Source organism: Dromiciops gliroides, chromosome 1 (genome assembly GCF_019393635.1).
Source record: "Dromiciops gliroides isolate mDroGli1 chromosome 1, mDroGli1.pri, whole genome shotgun sequence".
In the NCBI taxonomy this organism is placed as follows: Eukaryota; Metazoa; Chordata; class Mammalia; order Microbiotheria; family Microbiotheriidae; genus Dromiciops; species Dromiciops gliroides.
The window spans coordinates 320,512,011-320,539,342 of record NC_057861.1 but is presented as its reverse complement, the minus strand read 5'-3'; the positions used below and the strand labels follow the sequence as shown (position 1 = coordinate 320,539,342).

Below are 27,332 nucleotides of genomic sequence, written 5' to 3'. Positions count from 1 at the left end.
AAACTTTGTATGTTCCCTAATGCTTAGCATACTCTTCTACATGTAGTAGGCCCTTAATAAACTTTTCTTTTTTTTTTTTTTTAAAGTGAGGCAATTAGGGCCAAGTGACTTGCCCAGGGTCACACAGCTACTAAGTGTCAAGTGTCTGAGGCCGGATCTGAACCCAGGTACTCCTGAATCCAGGGCCGGTGCTCTATCCACTGCGCCACCTAGCCGCCCCTAATAAACTTTTCTTAAAATAAATGAGTATAGTTCAGAATCAAAAAAGAAAAATTTCCTTGAAAGAAAAATTCAAAAGAAAAAACTCAGATACACACAAAACACCAAGAATTACTGCAGTACAATTAATTTAATTTTCTTTCCAAAAAATCTTTACAAATAGAAAGTAAAATAGAAATAACTCTTAACATTTCTTAAAAGCATTCAACCCTTTAAATCAACCCTTCCATATAATTATAGACTTCATATTTGAGGTTCCAATAGATAAAGAAAAAGGTGAAATCCCTGAGGAAGTCAACAATAAATAAATTTTTTTTAAGTTCCCCCAACAGGAAAATTTTGACATTTTTTTTTGGTTTGAGGAAGTTGATTATCTTTATCACACTTTAATTTCTCCATTTTTACTATGGTGAAATGACCACAAAAGGATGTTCAGTTTCTGCAACTTTCCTGCCTTGACTCCCTCAGATCCACTAGGCACTTGTATAAGAAAATAACCGGTATTTAGTTTGCTTTCAACCAGTTTAATTCATGAAAGTGCTCGAGCATCAATTTGCAGTTTGCAGAATAACATGGATCTTTTGCGTTAGCATTTAGAGCATGCTAAAGAAAAAAGTTTTATGTGTATGCTATTATTATTTTAAGTTGGTAGTTAAAATTTATTGAGCATCTTGAGAGTGCTAGAAGTTTTCTAGAAGTTATGTGGCAATACCCCTATCAATTTGGATATTATACTTCAGAAGGACCAAAGTGTCCCTTGAAGCGTGAAGTTCATATGTCTGAATGTCCAGTGTATATGCATGTATATATACTAAAAAATACATACACACACATGTTAAATGTACAATGTATATGCATATATCAATTTATGTGTGGGTGTTTGATGGATGTACATATATATTCATATATATGTATACATACATTTACACATACTTTTTTCCATGAGAAAAACCAAAATTATTATGAAGAAGAATCAATAGACTACACACATGATCAGTGATCTATCCTAACAATAAGTGACACTTTAGTTCTTGGTATTTTCTTTTTTTTTTCTTTTTCTTTTTCTTTTTTTAGTGAGGCAATTGGGGTTAAGTGACTTTCCCAGGGTCACACAGCTAGTAAGTGTTAAGTCTGAGGCCAGATTTGAACTCAGGTACTTCTGACTCCAGGGCCGGTGCTCTGTCCACTGCGCCACCCAGCTGCCCCCTAGTTCTTGGTATTTTCAATAAAGACAGTGCAGTGCAGTGTAGTATAGAAAAGGCTGGCCTCAGAATTGGGAAAAGCTGGGTTCAAATTCTGACTCTGACAAACACAAGGTAATCACTTAAATTATTCAGTACCCCAAACAATTTTTTTTAAGATTTTAAGTTACCGATAAGTTTCTCAACTGCATTAGTAGAAAGAATTTCCATACCACAAGTTGTTTTCACTGATGAAATCATAGGTCCTGACCAGTCCTAATTTTTTTTCAACAGTAAAGCAGCCAGGAAATTAGGTTAAATGTCAGCAGTAATATCACTGGTCACATTAAGGAAGGGAGAGAAAACAGATGTAGTGGAAACCAGGAGATCTACATCTTAGTCCTAACTTTACCATTAGCTGTTGCACCTTGGATAATCATATAACCTTTCTAGGCCTCAGTTTCCTCACCTAAAAAGTGAAAAGACTGGAGGAAATAATCTCTAAAGTCCCTTCTAGCTCTAAGGTTCTGATTCCTCCACCAATGAAATAGTCCCATTACTGAAAAACCTTGTAGGAATAACAGAACTTCTTTTTTTCTTAGTAAAATTATCTCTGATACCAAGAAGGAACTTTCACACTGATGACCCTTCAGCTGATGTTTCTGCTACACAAAGATTCAAATCTCCATTCTATGAATGTTTCATAGCTTCCAAGCAGAAAACAAAAGATTATCCACAATTGCTAACATTGATTAGGAAGAAGACTCTCTTCTGCCTGGATCTTATAGAGTCTTCAAGGAACTTTCATATCCCATCCATGACAAGTACAACAAAAACTTGACCATCAATTTAAAATAGTAAAAACTATAGAAGAAACAGTTCACTTCAAAGTCTTCATGACTGATGCAAAATGGCAGCGAAATCCACTCCGAATTGACTCTTTATAGTCAAAGAAGCATCAAGTTGAGAGTCTTTAGTTCCTGAAAGAAGATAACAAATCACAGTCTATTAGAAGGGAACAATCATGGCTGACCAGCTTATGAGTGACTATGAGTGAATGTGTATGTGTGAGTCTGTGTGTATTCAAATTCAAATTCATGTATGTATGCAGGCCAAAAAAAAAAAAGCCCATTTTCCAAGAGAGGAAAGGAAATTGCAGAAAGCAAATCCATAGAAGAATAAATATAATTTTCTATACTATTCAATAATTTGAATCAACAGTTATTAATATCCTACTATAAACACAGCTCTGAGCTAGATCTTGTATTGATCATGATAATATTTTATGGTAGTTGAGATACCTCCATCAACAATGCACAAGTATACCTCTATTTCCCATACCCCCTCCAACACTATTCCCATCTTTTGTCATCTTTGTGATAGCTACCTTTTAAAATTTTCTTATATTTTTATAAAATTTAATTTTTTTCAAATAAATTCCACTTCTCTGCCTCCTCCCACACACAAGAAAAAAAAGCACGAAAACCAACCCCCCCCATTACAAACATTTGTAGTCAAACAAAACAGATTATTACATTGACCATGTCCAAAAAAAAAATAGATAATTGAGGGGTTTTTTCAATCCTTGGGCTAGATTTTGTTCTTATTTGCATGTTAAATATGTTACAACTAAAGAAATAGAAATGAACAAGCCAGATGAAGTCTACAACAAATAAAAACAATTAGTGGATTTAAATATTATTCTTTTATTCATATTTAAATTCCCAAAACTAAAGAGTTAGTTAAAAACCCTGCTTATACATTCATGTGAAAATGTTAGCTGAACTCATTTCCCTGCATTAAGATACCATGTAACAAATTTAATTATTATTTATTGAACCCCTATTTATGAAATTGCTGGGCATTCTAATTGAGTAAGCATTTTTGTATCACTCTATGCCTAGCACTATGGCTTCTCTATTTGAGAAGAGAAGATAAAGAAACAGAAAATAGGAGGAAATGGAAGAACCCAGAGAATCGAGTGCTAAATTGAGTCAATACATCAACAAATATTAAACACCTACTATGTGCCAGACACTATGAATATATAATTTCATAAAATATAATTACTATTTTCTATAAATATACAAGGTATACTGTGAACCAGCAAAAAGGAGAGAGATTAAAAGGATCATTATCACCACTATAAGATGGAGGAAAATCCGCCTAAACAAGAGAACTAAAGGTAACCTTGGGATAAAAGGTTTGGCCTTTGTTTCTTTTGTTTTTAGTGGGGGAGGGTTTGGATACAGATGCCTGATTTCATCAGTGTAGAGAACTCCAAGTATGGAACTTCCTTTCATCATTCAGATTGGTAGCTTCCCTAGATAACTGCCTGGGGCAAGAAGTTAAGTGACTTGCCCAAGGTCATACAACTTATATGCATCAGAGGCCACTTTAAAACCAGGTCTTCCTGACTCCAAGGCCAGCATTTAATTCAACACAGTTCCTCTCAGCATAGAGATAAAAATTGATATTTGTATAATATGAATAAACATTGTGATAACTCATTTTATGGTCTACAAAGTCTTTTCCTCACAACAAACAACCCTGTGAACTAGGTAGCACAAATATTATTATCCTCATTTTACCAGAGGAGCAAATTAGTGCTCAGAAGTAAAGTATCTTCCCCAAGGTCACTCAGTTAGTGTCAGAGATAGGACTTGAACTCAGGTCTTTGGGGTCCAAGAACTATGCTTTCTCCATTTTATCATGCATTCTCTGCATTCCCCTCAATAATGCCATTCACCCAGAGGTAATTCAGTGTGTTTATCAATGGTGAAAAATGGCTCCACAAATACAGTTTGCCTAAATTAATGTCAAACTAGAATAAAGGCTCTTACCATTGGTGTTGGTTAGAGTTAATATTGCATTCAGTCACCAAGCAGTAATTACCATCCTCTGTGAAAAAGAAAGAATACAAAGGAAGGAAAAGCTAATATTTTTTCCACTGATAATAATTTACATATTACACTTTAAGTTTTACAAAGTGCATTTCTCAGAACAATCCTATGAGATATATAAAACAATTATATCCCTAAGTTACACAAATGAGATAATCAAATTGTCAAGCTGCTATTATGAAATGAGTTGAAATGGAAGAAATTAAGATGAACAAATTTTTTAACACTAGGTGAATTCTTTAAACTAAAAGCCGTTGAACTGAAATTCAAATTCTGACAACATTTGGGGACATATTATTAAAGGGACTTCTTTAAGGCATTTTGAAAAGAAATCAGTGATCACTAAGAGCTAGCATAGATTCATCAAAAACAGGCCATGCCAAACTAAGTTTGTTTCCTTTTATAGATAAGGTTACTAGATGGGCAGAGACCAGGCTAATGCTGTAGACATAGTATGCCTGGATTTCTGCAAAGCATTTAACCAAGTCTCTCCTTGTGAAGATTTATAGATGTGGGCTGAATAATGTAGTTTAGTAGACTCGGAACACCTTGAATACAAGACCCAGAATTAAGAACTTCCTGCAAGATGATTGTGGGAGAAGCCTTCAAAGGACTTACAATATAGCAGGTCTGATGTGTTTATCTCTAAGTAGTATTGAACACTGAGGGAATCACAACATAGAACCCACACACAAGAAACATTTAGAGAACAATTAATTAAGGTCTAAACTTTATGCTAATGACTGCACAGTGAGAGTTCAAACAAGGGCGGGAAAGTGAGAAATCAGTCCAATTTCCTGTGAAAATCAGACTTAATTTGTTCATGAGGAAGCAAACAAATTAGTATACAGTCTTTATTTTTTAACATCTACCTCCCTTTTATTTACCCTCCTTGGACATAATACAAAGAAAACTACACCAGGGTTGTACTGTTTGCATGATAACTCATGGAGGAAACTGCCCAAGAAGAAATTCCTTTGGATACTTCAGTAGCTAAATCTCTTTGGCTTGACAACAAAAATAAATCTGCCATAAACCAAATACCCCATTCTCATAAATAGGGTTATAGTGAAGTTTTCATTCATGTAATTAATTCACAAACTAGCTCCCTATTCCCTTTGCTTTGTCAAATTCCACATAACCAGCCTTATAGAAAATTTAATTCAAGTATTTAAAAAGGAATTGTCCTGACATACCTGATGTAGTCTGAGGAATTGGTAGAGGTCCTCTCCTGAAAAAGAAATGAAAATTAAATGTCCTTCTCTCTTTGGATTATGTTAATCCTGTTATATTCTGTTAAAATGAGGCTCCACTCTCTTCATTCATTATCAGGTTTCATTTCTGATTTGAGAGCTTCCGTCAGACCTTAAATAAACTATCCAATATTCTGTACTATTTTGCCAGAACCTATGCTTCAGATGTTAATGTTGTAACTACCCTCAGCCCCGTGTGAATCAGGAATTTAACTGAAACGAAATTGAGACTTTAGGGACTTAGACTTCTTACTGCACTCCATACCTGACCTCCTGTCAAACACTGGACATATTTGTCTTGTTTCTAGAATTCTGATTCCTTTTCTGAGATGTAAAGATAAAAAGTTATCCTATTCATGATTACATAATAAAGCAAAGGCTTATCTTTTTAATACCAAGATCTAACCAGCATTGCTATACTATAGCAAGACAGGGAATGCAGATGTCCTCAAAGAGTTAAAAATGAATTTCACACAGAGGGAAACAGATTGGTACAAAATAGATGCCAGCAGCCTGAAAAGTATAACTAAGGAAGAACTCTGAAGAATAGCAGTAAAGGATGTCATGAAGGAAATGTATGATAAGGAGAAAGGATGATCAGATCATGAGACAAGAATGAAGGATAATAGGTGGACAGACAACAGGAGAAACTGAGGAAGGGATGTAGCCCATTGGACAGGGTTACTATAGGGAACATATGGGAAGATATACATAAAATTTGTACAGGATAGGCTGCAATCTACATTGTTGCAGGGAACTCCCAAATCAATGAGTCACATATACATTTGAATATTTGAGCATTAGTTAACTTGAAGTTGAGAGTATCTTTTATAGTTCTACCTGAACTAAGTTTGAAGGGAATGGTGAAATTACTGAACCTCTTTCTTATTTTATACTTTAATGTCTAAATACCCTATGGTTAAATCTCTAGTAATGTCACTCAGAGAATATAGTGGGTAAGTTATTCATTTAAGTCCACCTTAAGAAATTAAAAGGGAAAAATTTCATTACAAAATGTTTGTTTTGTTTTTTCTTTCTTTCTTTTTTCAGGGCAATGAGGGTTAAGTGACTTGCCCAGGGTCACACAGCTAGTAAGTGTCAAGTGTCTGAGGCTGAATTTGAACTCAGGTCCTCCTAAATCCAAGACCAGTGCTTTATCCACTGTGCCACCTAGCTGCCCCCTGTTTTGTTTTTTCAAAAGCAAAAACAAAACTTAAAACTAAGGAATTATTGTGACCAAGCTTGGCCACAGAGGAAACATACCCCACCTCCGCTCTTTGCAGAGATAAAGGATACTACATATACTGTCAGACATAATTGATGTGCAGTTGGGTTTGCTGAACTTTCCCCCCCCCTTCCCTTTTTAAACTTTGTTTCAATGGGGAGGAAAGAGGGAGAGAGACATATTTGTAAATGAAGTTACATAAAATAAAAAATATCAATCTAAGTAAGTTTTAAGAAACATTTTGTCTTTAAAACAAGATGAGAGTACTAGTCCATTATTACCTTCCCACATTAGGTCCAGGATTTCGTCCCGATACTGAATTTTTCTGGGAGTTATAGAAATTCTCATACAAAATGGGTGCTGTAAAAGTCATAAAGAAACAGGAAGTCAAGGGGCGATTATCCAAAATGCACTGAAGGCAAGCAAGCTCCTAGGGCTACTTCAATAACACTGCTGAACCACTTACCTGGCGGCACTTGTCCAGTCTGTTTCTGAACTACAAAATATTCAATGTCCTTTTCAATGCTACACATTTCTAAACTCTTACGGACTTCTTCATACATCTAGTAAAAGAGAAGCAGATAAATCAAAAGGCACAGTAACTCTATCAGCTGTGACATTATTCATTCATATAGGAGATTCACTGAATAACTGGGATTTCTCTCCAGATTTTGCTTGGGGAAAAAAAAAAACCATGATGAAGTCATCTTTCAATTTCTTTCTTTTTAAAAATTTATTTATTTTGCAGGGCAATGAGGGTTAAGTGACTTGCCCAGGATCACACAGCTACTGTCAAGTGTCTGAGGCTGGATTTGAACTCAAGTCCGCCTGAATCCAGGGCTGGTGCTTTATCCAATGCACCAGCTAGCAGCCCCATCCTTCCATTTCAATTGTTTCAACCATTTCAACCTTTCTATTAGCCTAGCCTCACAGTTCCTTAACCACGTACATCAACTGACACAAAAATTTTATTACAATTTTATTTTGAAATAAAAATTTCCATCCTATCTCTGTTTGTTTGTTTTGGGGGGGTTTCGGGGCAATGAGGGTTAAGTGATTTGCCCAGGGTCACACAGCTAGTAAGTGTCAAGTGTCTGAGGCTGGGTTTGAACTCAGGTCCTCCTGAATCCAGGGCCAGTGCTTTATCCACTGTGCTATCTAGCTGCCCCCATCCTATCTCTGTTGACCTCAATTCACAACTCTAATTTAACCACTCAATGGCACAATCTTACCTAAAACATCAATATCATTGGACAAGGGCTTCATCAAAGATCTTGAACTCTGAAATTCCCTCTCTAACAAAAGTGTTACCTAAACACTCTAAACTTCTAAATTTTCCTCTCTCTATTGAGGGCACTGCTATCCTTCCCATCACTCAGGTTCTCAAACTTAGTGTCAGGCTTATTTCTTCATTATCATCTACCCCATGTACCCAATCAATTGACAAAAAATGATGTTTGTACCTTCCCCAAACCTCTCACATTAGCACCTTTCTCTTCCCTCACAAATCCCTATTCACTGTGCCTAATATAATTGAGGCTATTGCATTACTGGTCAGAAAGGTGATTTTATGGCCAGTAAGGAACATTCAGGTTAAGCCTGGTGGTAGTCCAGAGAAAACTGGGATCAAAAGCTTTTTCTCTGTTAGATGGCAGGTCTAAAATTTCAGAAATCCCTGGATTCTTCTGTTCATGCTTCTGATACTTGTTTCACTATAAAACCCCCAGAAAATCATTTACTTCTCACCTCAGTGTCTTCATCTGTAAAATGAGGTCTTTGGACTAGATGGGTTCTAAGGTCCTGTCCAACTTGAGATCCATGATCTTGTCTCAGTGCACTATCCTGGTCTAATTCTACACTGATCCCCAATCTAGTTCAATGGACAACTGAAGTCATTCTGAGACTGTCCAAGAGGCTCAAGTCTGTTTCAGCCACTCAAAGCTGAGAGTGGCCTGGCTTAGACCTAAACCATTACAGATCTTTTTTTTTTTTGGTGGGGATATGGGGGTTAAGTGACTTGCCCAGAGTCACACAGCTAGTAAGTGTCAAGTATCTGAGGCGGGATTTGAACTCAGGTACTCCTGAATCCAAGGCCTCACTAAAAAAAAATATATATATATATGATTGAGGAAAAAAAAAAGAAAAAAAAATTTGAGGACCCCCAAGGAGCTTTTGTTTACATGGGTTATGACTATCAACATTTACAATATTAAAAATTAAAACATTTTAGTATAATTTTGAAAGTAGGTTTAATTCTGTGGGCCCCCTAAAGGAGTCTTAGTTTTTTTTTTGGTGAGGCAATTGGGGTTAAGTGACTTGCCCAGGGTCACACAGCTAGTAAGTGTTAAGTGTCTGAGGCCAGATTTGAACTCAGGTCCTCCTGACGCCAGGGCCGGTGCTCTATCCACTACGCCACCTAGCTGCCCCTAAAGGAGTCTTAAAGAACCTTTGGGTCCCTGGACAACATTTTCAGAATTACTGCTATAAAACTTATTTGGTACTTGTTCTCCCCCGCCTTGTGACATCTCTGGTGCTGTTGTCTTGCAATGTTATGTAACTTTCATATTTTTATTTCACTTTCTGTGCATGTGAGTCTCATTTCCCCAGTTGAGCCTTTCAAGGGGGCAACTCTGCATTCTGATCTGTGCCTAGCACAGTGTAGGGCATGTCATAGGTGCTACAGTCAGATTTCCAAGTCAGACAGTTGATCAGGCCTCCAGGTTAAAATTAAAGGCCCAGAGGCAAAAGAGATGTCATAACAAATACAGGTTTTATTGTCTAGTACCTACTATCTCAATATAAGGTTCCTTCATAGCATGCCCGGCTAAACAGAGTTGTGCTTACAGGACAGGCAACAGCCCCCATTTCCGACATTACATAAGGACAATTTGGGATACATTTCTAATAAACAAGCTCCCCTTAAATGATGCCCTGACTGTTTAGATGCTTCAATGTCCAGACTTCAAGGTTTCTCTTCACTTTAAAAATTAGGGAAGGAAAGCGACAATGACCATATTTCTCTTTTCAGGCAGGTATTTGTAAATTTGCTGTGTTATTTGTTATAATGTATGGGATATTATGTTTATAATTTTATTCATGATTTTATTACTTACTTTGAATGCTTATTTTTTTATGCTTATGACGTTTAACAGGAAAAAGCTTAGACAACTGAATTCTACTATCTATAGGTGAACATGTCTTCAGATGGGAGTGTTAGGCTAGGAAATTCAAGACCTTGATTCTGATTTCAGCTCTATTTTGACTCAGTATGTAAGTATGAACAAGTCACTTCCCTTCTCTAGGCCTCCAAGTCCTCAGCTGGAAAATGAATGTCTAAACTAGATGATCTCTAAACTATCTTCCATAGAATAGGGGCTCTAGAGCCAGAAGGCACCTTAGAGGTAAGTCATTGAGTCATCTCCCATATTTTTGCATTTAAGGAAAGCAAAGCCCCAAAAGGTTACATAACTTGCCCAAGGATATCCAGGTAAGGTAACTGGACTGCCAGAACTTGAACTCAGGTCTTTTGACTACAAAGCCAACTCTATGGTTGCAGTTCTAAGATTCCACAATTCAATACAATATTTACCTAAAAGGTCTGGAAATGATACTGGTCTGCTTACCTCGTCACTTATGACACATAGATTTGAGAGCTGATTCATGTGTATCCACAACGAATTCCGGAAATAGTTTATTCGTTCACATTCTTGAATCTCGAAGAACTAAAGAAATATAAATTGATGCATACATTTATGCAAGGGAATGGTATAGTGTGATGTAATCTTTATATCGTGATGACTTAAGGAACACAAAAAACACTCAGTGATCAATGTGCATTGCCCAATTTGTGTATTAAATCCAAACTGGCTTCCATTCATCACCCAGTAAACTCCTAGGCATACTCCCTCATATCATTTGGTTGTGTACTCAGAGAATGAAAATTAATTTTAATAACAATAAATTAGAAAGAGCAAGGGGAGGGAAGGACCTAAAACTCAAGTTTTTTATTTTAGTTCCATTCATCTCACCCACCCACCCCTACTTTTGAGAGTCAGTGGGATGTGGTTTAAAAAAAAAGACCTCTAAACTAGGTCAGGTGTCCTGGATTATGGTCTTGGCTTGGCCACTGATGTTGTACAACTTGGGAAAATATGCTTCATTACTCTCTGCCCTAATTTCTTCATATGTAAAGTGTGAAAAACATCATCTAGGGGCAGCTAGTTGGCACAGTGGATAGAGCACCAGCCCTGGATTCAGGAGGACCTGAGTTCAAATCCAGTCTCAGACACTTAACACTTACTAGCTGTGTGACCCTGAGCAAGTCACTTAACCCCAATTGCCCCGCAAAAAAACCCCAAACCACCACCAACAACAACATCATCTGGCCTATGTACCTCATAGAGTTGTTGTGAAGCTATAAAAAGAATGCAATTGAAAGATGTTTTAAAAGTCAATAATACAAATTTAAATGATTTTTAAAAATTTTGAATGAGTGTAAATTGATCCAGGCGTCTACTTTGCTTTCCTTTCACAGAAACCCTTTTGATTTCCTTTTGTGGTCTCTCCTCCCTCTCCTACCTCCACTAATGTTAGATGACTGATGGACAGTCTGATCAGAATTGAGACTACGGTCTAGACTTGGAGGGGTAGGAAGAAAACTATTCTAAGAATCCAGATACCCAATTAATATTCCCAAAATAATGATAATAATGATGCTGATGCCAACGATGATAACATCTAGCGTTTATACAGCGCCTACTCTGTGCTAGGCAATGTGCTAAACACTTTACAAATATTACTTCATTTGATCATGACAACAACCTTGGGAAGTAGGTGCTATTATTATTTTCCTTTTACAATAGAGGAAACTATAGCAAATAGAGATTAAGTGATTTCCCCAAGGTCATATAACTGGTGAGTGTTTCAGCTGGGATTTACCATACTTCCTAGCTGCCTATTAGTATCTATATTGATAGATAGGTAGGAAAGTAGATGATAGATAGATAGATAGATAGATAGATAGATAGATAGATAGATAGATGACAGCTGGATGGATTAATAGACAGATGGATAGATAAGTAGACAGAGATAGGCATGTAGACATAAATAATATATAGTTCATTTTATATCTACATCTATATCAATATCTGGGCAACTAGGTGGCAAAGTTGGATAGTGAGCTTGGCCTGAAATCAGGAAGACTCATCTTTGTAAGTTCAAATCTGACCTCAGACACTTACTAGCTGCGTGACCCTGGGCAAGTCACTTAACCTTGTTTGCTGCAGTTCTTCATCTGTAAAATGAACTGGAGAAACAATGGCAAGCCACTTCAGTACCTTTGCCAAGAAAACCCCAAATGGTGTCACAAAGACTTGGATACAACTGAAAAAAACTGAACAACATATCAAAATCTACATCTAAGTTGAGAAAGAGATGCCTGGATCTATGATTTTCTAGGTTTGGGGGAACTTCTGGTATGAAAATTCCCTCCATAGATGCAAATCACTAGCTCATCTGTAACTTAGAGTCTTAAAGAGCCAACAAGAACACTAAGAGATTAAATAACTTGAATAGGATCCCATAGCCAGTATGAGTCATGGCAGATGATCCCAGGTCTTCAAAGGAAACATATATACACATATTTGCACATATGTATGTATTATGTATATATATATGTTTATGCATACATGCATGCATGTTTATTCACATACATTCCCAGACTAAATACAAATTACTTTTGGATAAAGTGCTATTTTGTACTTAACCAGCACCAAGCTTCACTCCCTTCCTTATGCTATGGAAAATTAAAAATTAACTCAATTCAAAAATCATGAAAGTAATTGAAAGGAAAGGAATATGTTCTAAGGAATGTTAGAAGATATTGAAAGAGAAAATTTTGAAAATAGAAAGCCAGGTTCTAGTCATCTTAATATTCTGACAATTTAAACAGAAAGAATCAGGAATTGGGAAATTTGTTCTAATCCCAATTTTTTCCCACTTTTGAAACCTTGGGCAAATCCTATCCTCTCTCTGGTCCTCTATGAGAGGATTATGTTCAGATCTCATAGTTCCCACTGACCGCCCCCCCCCCCACCGCCTTAGCCCCTGTCTCTGAAGATGGTCAACTTAAATAACAGGAAAACTCACTCAGGTATTTCAGCATTGCTTTGTAGCCGTGTTAATTTTAGAAGGATGACAGGCTTAAAATTTATCTTCGGCTATGTTGAGAAATCAGAGAAATCAAATAAAGAATAAAAGAATACTCCATTGTTGGGACCCTAGGGTCAAGGGGATTCTGCTCTGAGAGGGAAAGATGTGTCACAGACCATCTGGTCTCAGCTTCATTATCACATCCTGTGCTTGTTTGCAAAAAAGTATAAAAATGGCTTGACTTATTGCTTTGGTGTGTCACATGTCTTGATAGCATGGGCACCTTCTTTCGAAAGAATAAATGAATTCTATATGCTTTGGCCTCCTTTCTTCCTGAGTCCCGAGTATTGAATTGGTGGACGAATTCCCCGACCCACTCATCTATATCATCTCTCAAATGAGAGTCATTGAGAGGCATCAAGGCAGTCATACTATATGATCTGTAAGAGCCTTTCTGGAGGGGGGGGGGGGTTGAGTAAAAGCTCATTTCCAGCCTTTAGATTTTTGTTTTTGTTTTTTGGTGAGGCTATGAAGGTTAAGTGACTTGCACAGGGTCACACAGCTAGTGTCAGTGTCTGGGGCCAGATTTGAACTCAGGTCCTCCTGAATCCAAGGCTGGTGCTTTATCCACTGCGCCATCTAGCTGCCCCGTCCCCCAGCCCTTAGATTTTACAATTTTATGAAAATTGCATTGTCTATCATTGTAGAGAAAATCCTCTGCTTGCATAAGTCAGTTTTCAGAGGCAGTCCCTCCCATTCCAAGCAGTTTTACCTCACAGGCTTTGACGTGTTCATTTTGCCAGTCTTCCCTTATTTTCTCCAGCAAATTGATGTTCAACAAGTATGTTTTGTCTGTAAGAGAAATGGAAATTAGCAAGAAAAAGGATGAAGATTCTGTTTAAAAACAAAACAAAACAAAATTAGACATTCTTTCTGTTTAGCTGCAATATTGCCATTCACCAAAGAATAACTAAGTATATTGTGGACATGATTATTTCTTTCATCCTCATAGGGTCCCTGTGAAAATAGGAAGAGGAAGGCATCAATATTCTCATTTTCCAAGGGAAGCCCCTTTTGTGGAAAGAGTGGGGGAAGAAGGGAGGAAGAGTACAACTTAATATAAGATAAAGGTTAATTCTACTGAGTCCATGGGTTCCCTTTTTCCCTTCCTCATTATATGGTCTACTCCTTTAGAGCAAACAGTCTATAAGAATGCAGTAATAATCAACTAGATTATCTGGAGACAAACCCTTTATAAAAGGAAATATAACAAATGCTGTTTAAAGAGAGAAGGAAACTCCCAAGGGCAAGTGAGGCCAATTACAGGGCAGGGCAAGGGGAAGAAATGAGAAGGGGGCAATTGACCAGGTTGTAGTAACAGTGCTAATCAGGGAAAGCACAAAATTCCATCCAAGTAGATCTTTCCTTAAATGGGTCAGTGAGCCAGACAAGGCTCCAACTGCTCAGGATTAGATCTAGTTTGGGGATAGCTGTGCTCTTCCCCTTGCAATTAGCTCATTGTTGTTGTGTGTCTGAACCTCTAGGCTCCTCTCTCAATGGGGTTCAAAAGTGATCAGACTTCCCCATCCTGCCTCATGGTATTTATTTCAGCTCTTCCTTCCACCTGTGAAAAACTATATTTCCCATCAGCACTTTTGCTAATAAGAGGCAGGAGAAGGGAATGCATATTTAATAAATGCCTACTGTGCCAGGCACTATGTGCTAAGCAATCTACAAATATCTTATTTGATCCCTACAATACCTGAGTTATAAGTGCTATTATTATCCCCATTATACATATTAGGAAGCTGATGCACATAAAGGTTTTTTTTTAAGTGAGGCAATTGGGGTTAAGTGACTTGCCCAGGGTCACACAGCTAGTAAGTGTTAAGTGTCTGAGGCCGCATTTGAACCCAGGTACTCCTGAATCCAGGGCCGGTGCTCTATCCATTGCACCGCCTAGCTGCCCCTGCACATAAAGGTTTAAGTAATTTGCTAGTAAATGTTTGGAAACACCAAAAAATTAAAGGCCCCTAGACTGAGCAGTGAAAGCAACCAAGGGACATAAAAAGGCTGAAGGTCAGGCCCCCATCAAAAGTGAGCAGACCAAAACATTGACATAAAGTCCAAAGTCAAGGAATATGCTGAAAACCTGAGAAGGAAGAAAACAAGACAGAAGTGGGGGGAGGAGGAAGAGGAAGAGGACAAGAGAGAGAGAGAGAGAAAGAAAGAAAGAAAGAAAGAAAGAAAGAAAGAAAGAAAGAAAGAAAGAAAGAAAGAAAGAAAGAAAGAAAGGAAGGAAGGAAGGAAGGAAGGAAGGAAGGAAGGAAGGAAGGAAGGAAGGAAGGAAGGAAGGAAGGAAGGAAGGAAGGAAGGAAGGAAGAAAGAAAGGAAGGAAGGAAGAAAGAAAGAAAAAAGAAAGAAAAAAGAAAGTTCAAGACACAAGTACAAAAGAAGACAGTGACCTAAAAACACTTAGAAGGAAAGCCTCAAAGAAGATTGAAGATTGGATAGAAGCCCAAAAATAATTCCTAAAAGAACTAAAGAAAGAGTTTTTTTAAAAAAAGATTTTAAAGCTCAAATAAGAGTAAAAGAAGGAAAATTGGGAAAAGAAATGAGAGTTATGCAAGAAAAATGTGAAAAGATGATCAATAGCCTGGTAAATACAGCACAAAATTTCACTGAAAGAAGGTAACTCCTTAAAACTTAGAATTGGCCAAGTGGAAGCCAATGACTCAATGAGACATTAAAAAAGAAATATAAAACAAAGTCAAAAGACTAAAAAAAAATAGAAAAAAATGTGAAGTATCTCATAGGAAAAATAATTGATCTGGAAAATAGATCAAAGAGAGATCATTTAAGAATTATTAGACTATCTGAAAACAATGAATAGGGAAAAAAAAGCTTAGATGGGGAAGGTGACTACAATATATTCTGAATGGAAATAAATGGTCACTATTAAGTTGAGAGAAATCCTTTTTAAAGGTAGTTTTGACTCACTCCCAGTATAAAAAGGCAACAAGAAGGCCAAGTCATCAGAAGTATATAGTTTATTATCTGGTGTGCTGAGTGTTCTACAACTTTGCAAACTGATGAGCAGCTAGTTCTTAGAACCAGTGGAACCTGTCCTCTCAGTTCCTGGCTACTTCTTCCCTAGTACCAGCTTCAGAGCTTTGTGGACTGACACAAGTTCTCTCTTGTATCATGTTAAAGCAGGGTTCCCCAGGAAATCCATCATAAAGCAGCTATCACAATACTCTTTCCCCAGACAATGGCAAACTTTGGGGAGTGCAGTATGACATGAAGTTATTCCCCTCACTGAAGCACCCAACTTGAAATGCCAAGGAACCAAAAGAAAGGAGATATCTTATCAACCTTTAACCATCCTGCCCTCCTCACTAAGGACAGGACTGGAGTATCTTAAAGTCCATCTATTCTTTTTTTGTTTTGTTTTGTTTTGTGGGGCAATGAGGGTTAAGTGACTTGCCCAGGGTCACACAGCTAGTAAATGTCAAGTGTCTGAGGCCGGATTTGAACTCAGGTACTACTAAATCCAGGGCCAGTGCTTTATCCACTGCGCCACCTAGCCTCCCCAAGTCCATCTATTCTTAACCCATTCATTTTATAAATGAGAAAACTGAAGCCCAGTGCAGGGAAATGTCTTGCCCAAAATAATATTTGTAGGAAATAGCATAGTTGGGATTCTACCCCATGTTCTTAATGTCCAAATCCAATGCCTTTTCCATAGACTTCTATAGGTATAAAGTTCATCATCCAGGGCTCATTGCCATTAGCTCTTTCCCTTTCTCAGGATCCTGTTTATTTCAAAGACATTCAGAGTTAACCTTTTACGAAAAATGGTTGGGGACTCCATCTTAGCAAAGACAACTTCGTTTTACTTGCCAGAGGAAAGAATACCCTACTTTGGGGGTGCAAAGAAGGAAATGCCCTATAACCCTTAAAAATGTCAAACACTAGGGCAGCTAGGTGGTTCAGTGAATAGAGTACCAGCCCTGGAGTCAGGAGGATCTGAGTTCAAATCCAACCTCAGACACTTAAAATTTACTAGCTGTGTGACCCTGAGCAAGTCATTTAACCCCAATTGTTTCATCAAAAAAAAAAAAAGCCAAACATTAAGAGGTCTTTCCTAATTTCCCCAGTTGTTACCGCCCTCTCCCAAAACATTACTGACTATTTTGTATATATCCTATATCTACCTATCTATAAATGTGTTGGATACAATCCTCAAGCCCAGTAGAACACAAACTCCTTAAGAGCAGGGATTGTTTTACTTTTGAATTTGTATAACTGGTACCTAGCACAGTGTCCAACACACACTAAGGACATAATAAATGTGACCATGAAGATAGATAGCCCCACTCACCAGAATCTTCTACAGCAGTCTTTGAAGTGGCCAATTTCACAAAGAGCTTTGAAAACAAAAAGAAAATGAGAAACCTACAGAATCATTCAATCCATTGCTCCTAGTTCTATCTTGTAGGATCAAGCAGAACAAACAGAAACCTTGTTCCACATGATGGCCCTTTAAATACTTGAAGAAAGTTCTCTCCTCAGGTTTTTTCTTCTCCAGTGTAATCACCCCTAGTTCCCTTCAACTCATCCCAACATGGCATGAACTTGAACCTTCACCACCCTGGTTTCCCAACTCTGGATACCCTCTAATTTATCAGTGTCTTTCCCAACATGTGGTATGACAAGGTCACAAAACAACCAGACCAACATAGTCTTAGGCACAAAGCTGCTCTTAACACAACCTAAGATTACGTGAGCTTTTTTGGATACCATCCCCCACACTTGGTATAGCTCCTGGTACATAGTGAGTACTTAAATACCTCTTGTTGATCAACACTATTCACTGATATTTAGTTTGTAGTCCACTAAAACTCCCAAATTTCTTTCAGACAAGCTACTGTCTACACCAGCCCTCTAACTTGTATTTCCAGCAGCATCCATTCATCATGGATTCTTCAAAGTATAGGAATCATATTCAAAAGTTCTTTTGGTATTTCATAGAACCTGAACTCATTTAGGGCAGGAGGTACTCTTACTAACTCCTTACTTATATTAGGTTTTAATTCCTCAGTCCCGTTGTTTGTTCTATCTTTTCCAACCTAAAGAGCATTATTCTTGATGGGGGAAAAAGAGAGAAACAAACAAAATAGTAATTGAATAGTTCCATCCTCTCTGTTATCTGTTTTTCTACAAACCTGAAGAAGTGAGCTTGTGTCTTCTGTTTGGGGATTCTTAACACCAACAAACTAAAATGTTATTATTATGATTCTTCAAAAGCCCCAGCTTATTTATTTATTTATTTTGCGGGGCAATGAGGGTTAGGTGACTTGCCCAGGGTCACACAGCTAGTAAGTGTCAAGTGTTTCAGGCCGGATTTGAACTCAGGTCCTCCTGAATACAGAGTCGGTGCTTTATCCACTATGCCACCTAGCTGCCCCTGCCCCCAGCTTATTTTGGTCTTTAGCACTCCTAAGGTGATTCTTATTGGATTGTGCCACACTTCTGTATTTATCTTCAATTACACGTACACAATCATTTTTGTTCATTTTCCCATTCAAGAGAATTGACCATGAAATCATATCTGCATTTTCTAAATCCTTTCTGTATTTTCTCTAAAACCTCAGCTATAAATGTGATTGGGTTCATTATTTTCCTTACCTCTCACAAAATTCCAAGGTGACACAATGACTTTTTGCCTCTTTATCATTTTATTTCACAATAAAATTAATGAATTGTAACCAAACCATGCTGTAACATTGTAAAACTCCAATGAGATGATCTTCCTTAAATTGTCCATTATAACACTTTCTATGCCACCAATTCCCTATGTATTATTTCAACAAGGTCGATATTTCTTGCGTAACCAATAAATTACTTTAACTGGAGTATGCCCAGGGGAATGCTGATAAATGTTTAACAACCAGCTCTTCAGAAAAATTGTATATATGACATACTTTTCAGTTTAATCTGCATTATTTCTCAAGTCTTGACAATCAACGAAACAAGGCCCAATTGGTAACATTTGCTGACCTCAGTTGTAAATACTCACACTGAAATTTTAATTAGTAGCTTCTTCAGGCCATTTAAAATTACCTCCAGAATACCCCTTGTTATACCTCCACATCAGTGTTCTTCCTACTACTACTTCCTTTTTGATCTTTAGCCTAATGTTTTCTGCCATGCTTCCCCCACCTCACCCTGCAGGTCTATGGATTTCTTTGTCTTTATTTTATTGCAATAAAATGCTACTTTACCATCCTTCCTGCTTGAGCTATTTCTTTTGAAAAAGCTAAATTCCTCCATTGCAGAGTTCTAGTCTGAAGTCCCATCACACCATCCTGTTTATATCCATGAAGCCATAGTTACTTCCTTGCACTAAAAATTCATATTCCCTTTGTTTATTAGCAATCCCTGCACATTGGTGTAAGTCATCTGAGACCATGAGTATAAGGTCAATTCTCCAGGTGATCTATGACAGGGCTTCTTAAACTTTTTCCACTCACAACCCCTTTTCCCAAGAAATTTTTATGCAACCCCAGGCATATAGGTATATAAAATAGGTATACATTTTACTGTTGCCAGATTTTTCATAACCCCACATTGTTATGTGACCCATGGGGTTGGGACCCACAGTTTAAGAAGCTTTGATCTATGAAGATTAGGTACATTGTTGAGTGATCAGAGCAGTTGGAAGTTATAATCCTACCAATAATTTCATGTTGAGTTTAGTTTTATTTACTATGTACTTTCTTTTTTTTTTTTAATTTTTTTTTTTAGGCAATTGGGGTTAAGTGACTTGCCCAGGGTCACACAGCTAGTAAGTGTTAAGTGTCTGAGGCCAGATTTGAACTCAGGTACTCCTGACTCCAGGGCCGGTGCTCTATCCACTGCGCCACCTAGCTCCCCCATTATGTACTCTTTCTCTCTTGTTACTGTCCTAAATACAAAAGTAGTCTCGTGTTCTGATTGATAGAAATCTTTATTTCCCACATTGCAAAATTGAATGGATAATTTATCCTTTCAGATGAAAATATTATTCACAATAGTATTAAAAAGAGATCTATTTTTAAAAAAATAGTCCCCAAAACATTCACAAAGCAAATCCCAATAATATCATTAGTGTGCTTTGAATAACAATGACCTTGAAGGAATAAGATACCAATTATTGATAGTAATTAAGCTTCCTAAAAAATAATTTTATTTGCTTTCAACCAGATTTTTTAGGTAGGTCTCATCTTATTTATCTTGACCTATGCCAGTGACAAGGTAGGGAGCAGGAAAAATGTCTTTCAAGTTACCTTCTCTTGTTGTTTTGGAGTTACTACATTTGCATTCCGATGCACTGCCTGTTCTGCCTCATCTTTATCTTTGCACTTCTGTTCATAGATCTTCTTTACCTTTGTCATTTCATAAGAAAAAAATCAGAGTGAGACGGATAAGACATGAGATTTACATTGTCAGAGCTATATACTCCAAAGAAGATTGTAAAGTCTTAGATTTAACGTTAAAATTAAATTAATGATTTAAATTCTTTGCAATGAACCCTTTGACCCAGCAATACCACTTTTGGGTCTTTTTCCCAAAGAGATCATGGAAAAGGGAAAAGGACCCACATGTCCAAAAATATTTATAGCTGCTCTTTATGTGGTAGCAAGGAATTGGAAGTTGAGGGGATGCCCATTAATTGGGGAATGGCTGGACAAGTTGTGGTATATGAATACAATGGAATACTATTGTGCTATAAGAAATGATGAGCAGGAGGAGTTCAGAGAAACCTGGAGGTTCTTGCGTGGGCTGATGATGAGTGAGATGAGCGGAACCAGAAGGACATTGTACACAGTATCATCAACATTATGTGTTGACCAACTGTGATAGACGAGATTCTTCTCACCAATGCAATGGTACAGAAGAGTTCCAGGGACTCATGATGGAAGAATATCTCCAAATCCAGGGTAAAAAAAGAACTGTGGAGTATAGATGCTGATTGAAACATACTATTTCTTTTGTTTTTGGTGCTGTTGTTTTTCTATTTTGAGGTTTTTCATCATTGCTCTGATTCTTCTCTTATAACATGACTACTGCAGAAATATGTTTAATGTTATTGTATATATACGTGTGTATGTATATACATACATATATATATATATATATATATATAAAACCTATATCAGATTACCTGCTGTCTAGGGGAGGGGGGGAGGGAGGGGAGGGAGGGAGAAAAATCTGAAATTGGAAAGCTTGTATAAACAAAAGTTCAGAACTATCTTTACATGTAACTGGAAAAAAATAAAATACTTTATTAAAAAAAATTCTTTGCAATGCAATAAAGACCAAAGTGGGGACTGGCTCTCTTCCTAACTTTTCACCAAGTAGTTAATGGTAGCCACTTCAAGGAAGAGACATTTCTTATTAAAAGCACATGTAGGGGCAGCTAGGTGGCTCAGTGGATAAAGCACTGGCCTTGGATTCAGGAGGACCTGAGTTCAAATCCAGCCTCAGATACTTGACACTTATAGCTGTGTGACCTTGGGCAAGTCACTTAACCCTCATTGCACATGCACACGTACGCGCGCGTGCGCACACACACACACAAAAGAGCATATGTAAACCATTTTTTTAATTAAAAAAAAAGAAAAAATACTTGATTAAAATAAGAATGGAAGAATTTGGTATAGACCAAAAAAAATCAGGAAAATGTATAGTTTTAGATTCATAACTGAGAATTATAGTACCAAAGCATAGCATCTTCAAAATATAGTCCTATACATAAAAGTGTCCAAATTGGTACGTCTTTGTTAAAGATGAATGTTACAAGTACTAAATTATGATAACTATCCATTGGTATATGCTGGTCATTTATATCTATTCAAGCATGTTCATGAATTTATGGATTTTAAGCTATACTATATACTACTATTAGTATCAATAATAGCAAAAAAAATCCACAAAATTCTGGCCTAAGAGGCTCAAAAAGTAACTAGAAAAATCCAACTATTTTAACAAAGTCCTGATCTACTTAAACAAAACAAAATTCAGGGTTGAGTAATCATCTACTACAGGAATTATTCATCTGGAGTCCATGTTCCCATAAAGCATCTGTGGATTAATTTTAGAAAGTCTATAAACATGAGTGCGGGAAAAATTACCTCCTTATTTTCAGGAACCTCTAACTAAATTATTCCGAAGAAAGTTCCATAGGCTTCAACAATTGCCAAACGGATATATGAAACAAAAATGATTAAGAGCCTTTGATTTTGTGAACTGAGACAGTGAATGTTAGTAGAGCATTGGACTAAAAGTCAAGAGACCTGGGTTCTAGTTCTGACTTTTAGATGAGGACAAAAAAGACAGTGAAAAAGAATTCAAATCATTGTGAAGTAAGTGAAAATGAAGTAAGTATAATCAGGAAAACAATAAACATAATGACCAAAACAGCATGAATAGAAAAAGCAACAAAACAATAAAAACTGAACGCTGTGAAAATTTTAATTTTCTTTTTTATTATTATGAACTTGACAAACAGAAACCCTTATATAAATAAGAACCAAAAAAAGGGGGTGGGGATTGTCTATGGAGCCATGAATATCTACTATGTACAGTTTGGTTTTTTGTTAAATGTGTATTAATTTTAACATGACAATTCTAACATTGCCTGTTCATCTGGGTCCCCTTTTGAACTTCCTACTACTCACTTTCATGTAATTTTTTAAATGATTCATTAACATTCTTTTCTTTCCTTTCTTTTTTGAGGGCAGTATCACAAGTTACTAATTCCTCATTTCTCCCTTTAATTTTCCCTACCCATACTTAAAGGAAAAAGTAAAATCACTCTCCCTAGTTACAAAAGTATAGTTAAGAAAACGAAAATTTAAAAATAGTTATGTAACAAAATGCCTGTTTCATTATGCTCTGTTAAAAAAAATGCTATCTACCTTCAGGGATAGAACTGATGGAGTCTTTTTTTTTTTTAAATAAAAGTATTTTATTATTTTCCAGTTACATGTAGAGATAGTTTTTAACATTTTTTTTTTGGTGAGGCAATTGGGGTTAAGTGACTTGCCCAGGGTCACACAGCTAGTAAGTGTTAAGTGTCTGAGGCTGAATTTGAACTCAGGTCCTCCTGACTCCAGGGACAGTGCTCTGTCCACTAGCTGCCCGTCAACATTTGTTTTGATTTGATTTGATTTCCAATTTTAAATTTTTCTCCCTCCCTTCCCTTCCTCTCCCCCTCCCCTAGACAGCAGGTAATCTGATATAGGTTACACACACACACACACACACACACACACACACACACACACACACACACACACATATATAATAACACCAAACATATTTCTGCATTAGTCATGTTATAAGAGAAGAATCAGAGCAAAAAGGGAAAACCTCAGAAAAGAAAAACAACAGCACCAAAAACAAAAGAAATAGTATGGTTCAATCAGCATCCATATTCCACAGTTCTTTTTTTTTTTTTCTAGATTTGGAGAGCCTTTTCCATTATGAGTCCTTTGGAACTTTCTTGTACCATTGGATTGGTGAGAAGAATCTCGTCTACTACAGTTGGTCAACACATAATGTTGATGATACTGTGTATAATGTCCTTCTGGTTCTGCTCATCTCACTCATCATCAGAACTGATGGAGTCTTAATGCAGATTGAAGCATACCATTTTTCACTTTTTTTTTCTTTTTGGTCTGTGTCTTCTTTCACAACATGACTAATATGGAAATATCTTTTACATGATTGCACATGTATAACCTATATCAAATTTCTCACCATCTCAGGGAGGGGGAATCAGAAGGAGAAAGAAAATTTGGAATTCAAAAAAATTTTTAAATGAATGTTTTAAAAATAACCTTTACATGTAATTGGTAAAAAATAAAATGTTATTAACAAAAAGAAACTTGAGCAGATTTGTATAAATTGCCACAGAGTGAAATAAGTAGAACCAAGAGAGTTGTTTATGCAACTAATAATAATAATAATAATAATGATACAAAAATAATAATAATGATACAAAGGAAAATATATTTGGAAGATTTCAAATATCAACTGTTGATTAATCTTGATTAACAACTGATTAATCATTTCTTGAGAAGATGGTTAGTGAAACAATGCCTCCTGATTCTTGTTAGGGGGAACTGGAGTAGAAGTGCAGAATAAAGCATACACATTCAGACTTGACAAATGTATTGATTTATTTTGCTTGACTTATTTGCTTCAAAGAAGGAATTCTATTTTGTTATAAAAGAAGAGAATGAATTAATGGGTAGTTCAAAAGATGCAAAAAAAAAAAGAAAGAAAAGCTCAAAAATAAGATGTTGAAAAAATATACAAAAGAAAACAAAAAAGTTCAAAAGAGGGAATAAATAAATTTTCTTACTACCTTGTTAAAAATAATGCACTCTTTTTTTTTTTCTTTTTAGTGAGGCAATGGGGGTTAAGTGACCTGCCCAGGGTCACACAGCTAGTAAGTGTCAAGTGTCTGAGGCCGGATTTGAACTCAGGAACTCCTGACTCCAGGGCCGGTGCTTTATCCACTGCACCATCTAGCTGCCCCCAATAATGCACTCTTTTAAAAGACAAACTATATAACACATTCATGACATCGTGTATACATATATATATATACACACTATTTTGTATATTGAAATTTTTGTGATTGTTGCTGTTAAGTTCATAATATATTTTTTCAAACATTTAGATCCTTTTTTTCAAAGAGGAGAGGAATTATAATTGTGGATTGAGCTGAAATAAGCTCATAGCTGCTTATTACATTAGATTGTTCCTTTATTCCCAGGACTATAAGAGATGAATCAAGAACTTTTCTAACACTGATATTTGTGGTAGAAGTAGGCATGGTTAAGCTAACCCTTGGATGGTTATATGGGAGCCCAGAGGTAGTTGTTAAGCCTAGCTCTGCTAAAATATGGGAACAAGTAAGGAACAAGGTCACATGAGCCCTTTCTGTGAATCTGGCAAAATGAGAGACCTGAGTCTAGAGCTGATACCTAGCTGATACACAGAAGCATCATTTGGGTCTTTGATGACATTAAGTCCTGAGCAGCTTTGGTATCTGTGTTGGCAAAGTTCTGAGTCCTCAATGCACAGCAAAAGGGAAAACAAAACCATTCAGGGAGACTACACACAGAGGATCTGGGTGTAAGAGCACTCAAGTGTGGATCCATCGTGAGTGATGAGAGGAAGGAATAAGAGGAACTGCTATAGTGAAGTGAATTCTGACCAATATGGAGGAAATACTTCGAGATAGAGAAGTGGCAAGAAGAAACCACATCCTTTTAGAGTTCATGAAAGTGTAAAAAGGAACACTAAATAGTTATGACAGTATCCTAGACTTTAGAAAGTGGTTTTTTAAAAATCTAAAGAAAACAGAGATGAAACTCTAAAGGGAAATTTGGTTCTTTAGGGACAGGAGGTTCTAAAAAAAAATTAAATTTTGTTCTTACAATCACAACAGGTTTCAATGAGGAAGAAAAAGGAAATATAACTAAAAAAATCAGTATAACCTCATAAGAAGTTCTTAGATGAGGTCAAATTTTTCAATGTATTTTTTTTCAATTAATACAAATCTATTTTCTTTCCCACCTTCTCTCCCACACACAAGAGAGAGAGAGAGAGAGAGAGAGAGAGAGAGAGAGAGAGAGAAGAGAAAAGAAGAGGAGAAGAGAGGAGAGGAGAGAAAAAGAAAACCCTTGTAACACATATACATAGTCAAGTAAAACAAATTCCCTCATTAGCCAGGCCCTAAAAACATATACCTCACTCTAGTCCTTGAATCTATCATCTCTCCATCAGGAGATGTGGAGCATTTTAGATGAGGTCAAATTTGAAAGGACTTGTACAACAGCTGTAAAAGAGCATGTTATCAAAGAATATAAAAGAGTGATATGAAATTATAAGACTGGTGTCAGGGAGGCTAAAGCCCAGAATGAGCTGACGTGAAAAATGGTAAAATTAGAAAAGTTTTTTCAGTCTTGTATACAAGGTTTGCAGTAGATTAGAACAATAGACCAAATTCACAATATAAAAATGAATAGGCATAAATATAAAGTTGTACATCTAGATTAAAAAAAAAAGTTACCAGGTACACAAGTATAGATCCAATTGAGCAGCAGTTAATATGAAAAAGATCTGGAGATTTTAGTTGAGCACAAGACTTAATATGAGTACAAAAGAGATACTAAAAAGTAAATTCTGCCTTCTATTCCATTGTTAGAAATATGTCATCCTTATCAATGGAGGGAAAGGTTCCACTGTAGGATGTAATTGGTCAGACCACATATGATGCATTATGTCCAGTTATGGAGGTTATATTTTATGAAGGTTATTAGAAAAACCTGACCATGTCCAGAGAAGAATGGTCTAGACAGTGAAAAGCATAAAAACTGAGGCATTCAAGGAACAGCTAAATGATTCATGGGTGTTTAGTTTGGAATAAAGAAAGTTTGTGTGATCATGAAAACTTTCTCTTTTTTTAATTCTTAAAAAATAAAGTTTTTCTTTTTACTTCTAATGGCAAGTACAGCTACTCAAATATGTGAATAAGTGCATTAAAAATAACATTTTAAAATGAGCAGGTAAGTGGAAACCAGCAAATTTTTTTTAACTACAAGATTATAAATGACTCCAAATATGTGTCAATAGCTTCCTTTATTTACTCATTGTTAACCACACAAAGGTGCATCTATTGACCTTTATTTTATTTATTTTAATTTTTAAAATTAAAATAATTTTAAGTATTTTTTAATTTTAAAGGCATTTTATTGATGGCTTTTTTCTTTATATCACAGACATTTCTGAAAAAGACCCCAACACATTGCTCCATTGAAACTTTCCTTACAATAAAGAAAAGCAATTAAGCAAAACCTACAATATAGTGATTGCACATGACAGCCACCTTCAAGTACTGATAGGATGCCACAATGTCACCTAATTTGAAATTTAGAAAGGACATCAGTCACCATCTCATCCAGTCCATACCAGAAAGGAATCTCCACTGCAAAATACCTGGGAAATATTCATTCACCTCTTCTTTTCTTTTTCTTTTTTTTTTTTTGGGGGGGTGAGGCAATTGGGGTTAAGTGACTTGTCCAAGGTCACACAGCTGGTATGTGTGTGCGTGAAGTGTCTGAGGTCGGATTTGAACTCAGGTCCTCCTAACTCCAGGACCAGTGCTCTATTCACTGCGCCACCTAGCTGCCCCTATCCACCTCTTCTTGAAGACTTCCAAGTAGTGGGAACATGAAAGCTCCCCTGGCAGCCTATGCCACTTGCAGACAGTTTTTCCTTTTAGCAGGCTTTTCCTAACATCAAGCCTCTATTTGCCTCTTTGCAACTTCTCACCTTT

At 36.5% G+C, this 27,332-nt stretch overlaps 1 protein-coding gene across 2 annotated transcripts in view; it reads right to left on the bottom strand.

The window, feature by feature from the left end:
* Positions 1–339: 339 nt before the first annotated feature.
* PSTPIP2 (proline-serine-threonine phosphatase interacting protein 2) overlaps positions 340–27,332 on the bottom strand; it is a 72,841-nt gene continuing 45,848 nt past the window's right edge. The window contains exons 7-15 of one of the 2 annotated variants that reach the window (XM_043979974.1): positions 20,263–20,361; positions 17,316–17,361; positions 13,704–13,783; positions 10,405–10,503; positions 7,248–7,344; positions 7,063–7,141; positions 5,500–5,534; positions 4,244–4,301; positions 340–2,380 (exon numbers count right to left, since the gene is read on the bottom strand). In XM_043979974.1, coding sequence (XP_043835909.1) covers positions 2,374–2,380; positions 4,244–4,301; positions 5,500–5,534; positions 7,063–7,141; positions 7,248–7,344; positions 10,405–10,503; positions 13,704–13,783; positions 17,316–17,361; positions 20,263–20,361 — 600 coding nt within the window. In that variant the 3' untranslated portion in view covers positions 340–2,373. The remainder of the gene's footprint in view (positions 2,381–4,243; positions 4,302–5,499; positions 5,535–7,062; positions 7,142–7,247; positions 7,345–10,404; positions 10,504–13,703; positions 13,784–17,315; positions 17,362–20,262; positions 20,362–27,332) is intronic. The other variant, XM_043979967.1, reaches the window with a different exon arrangement.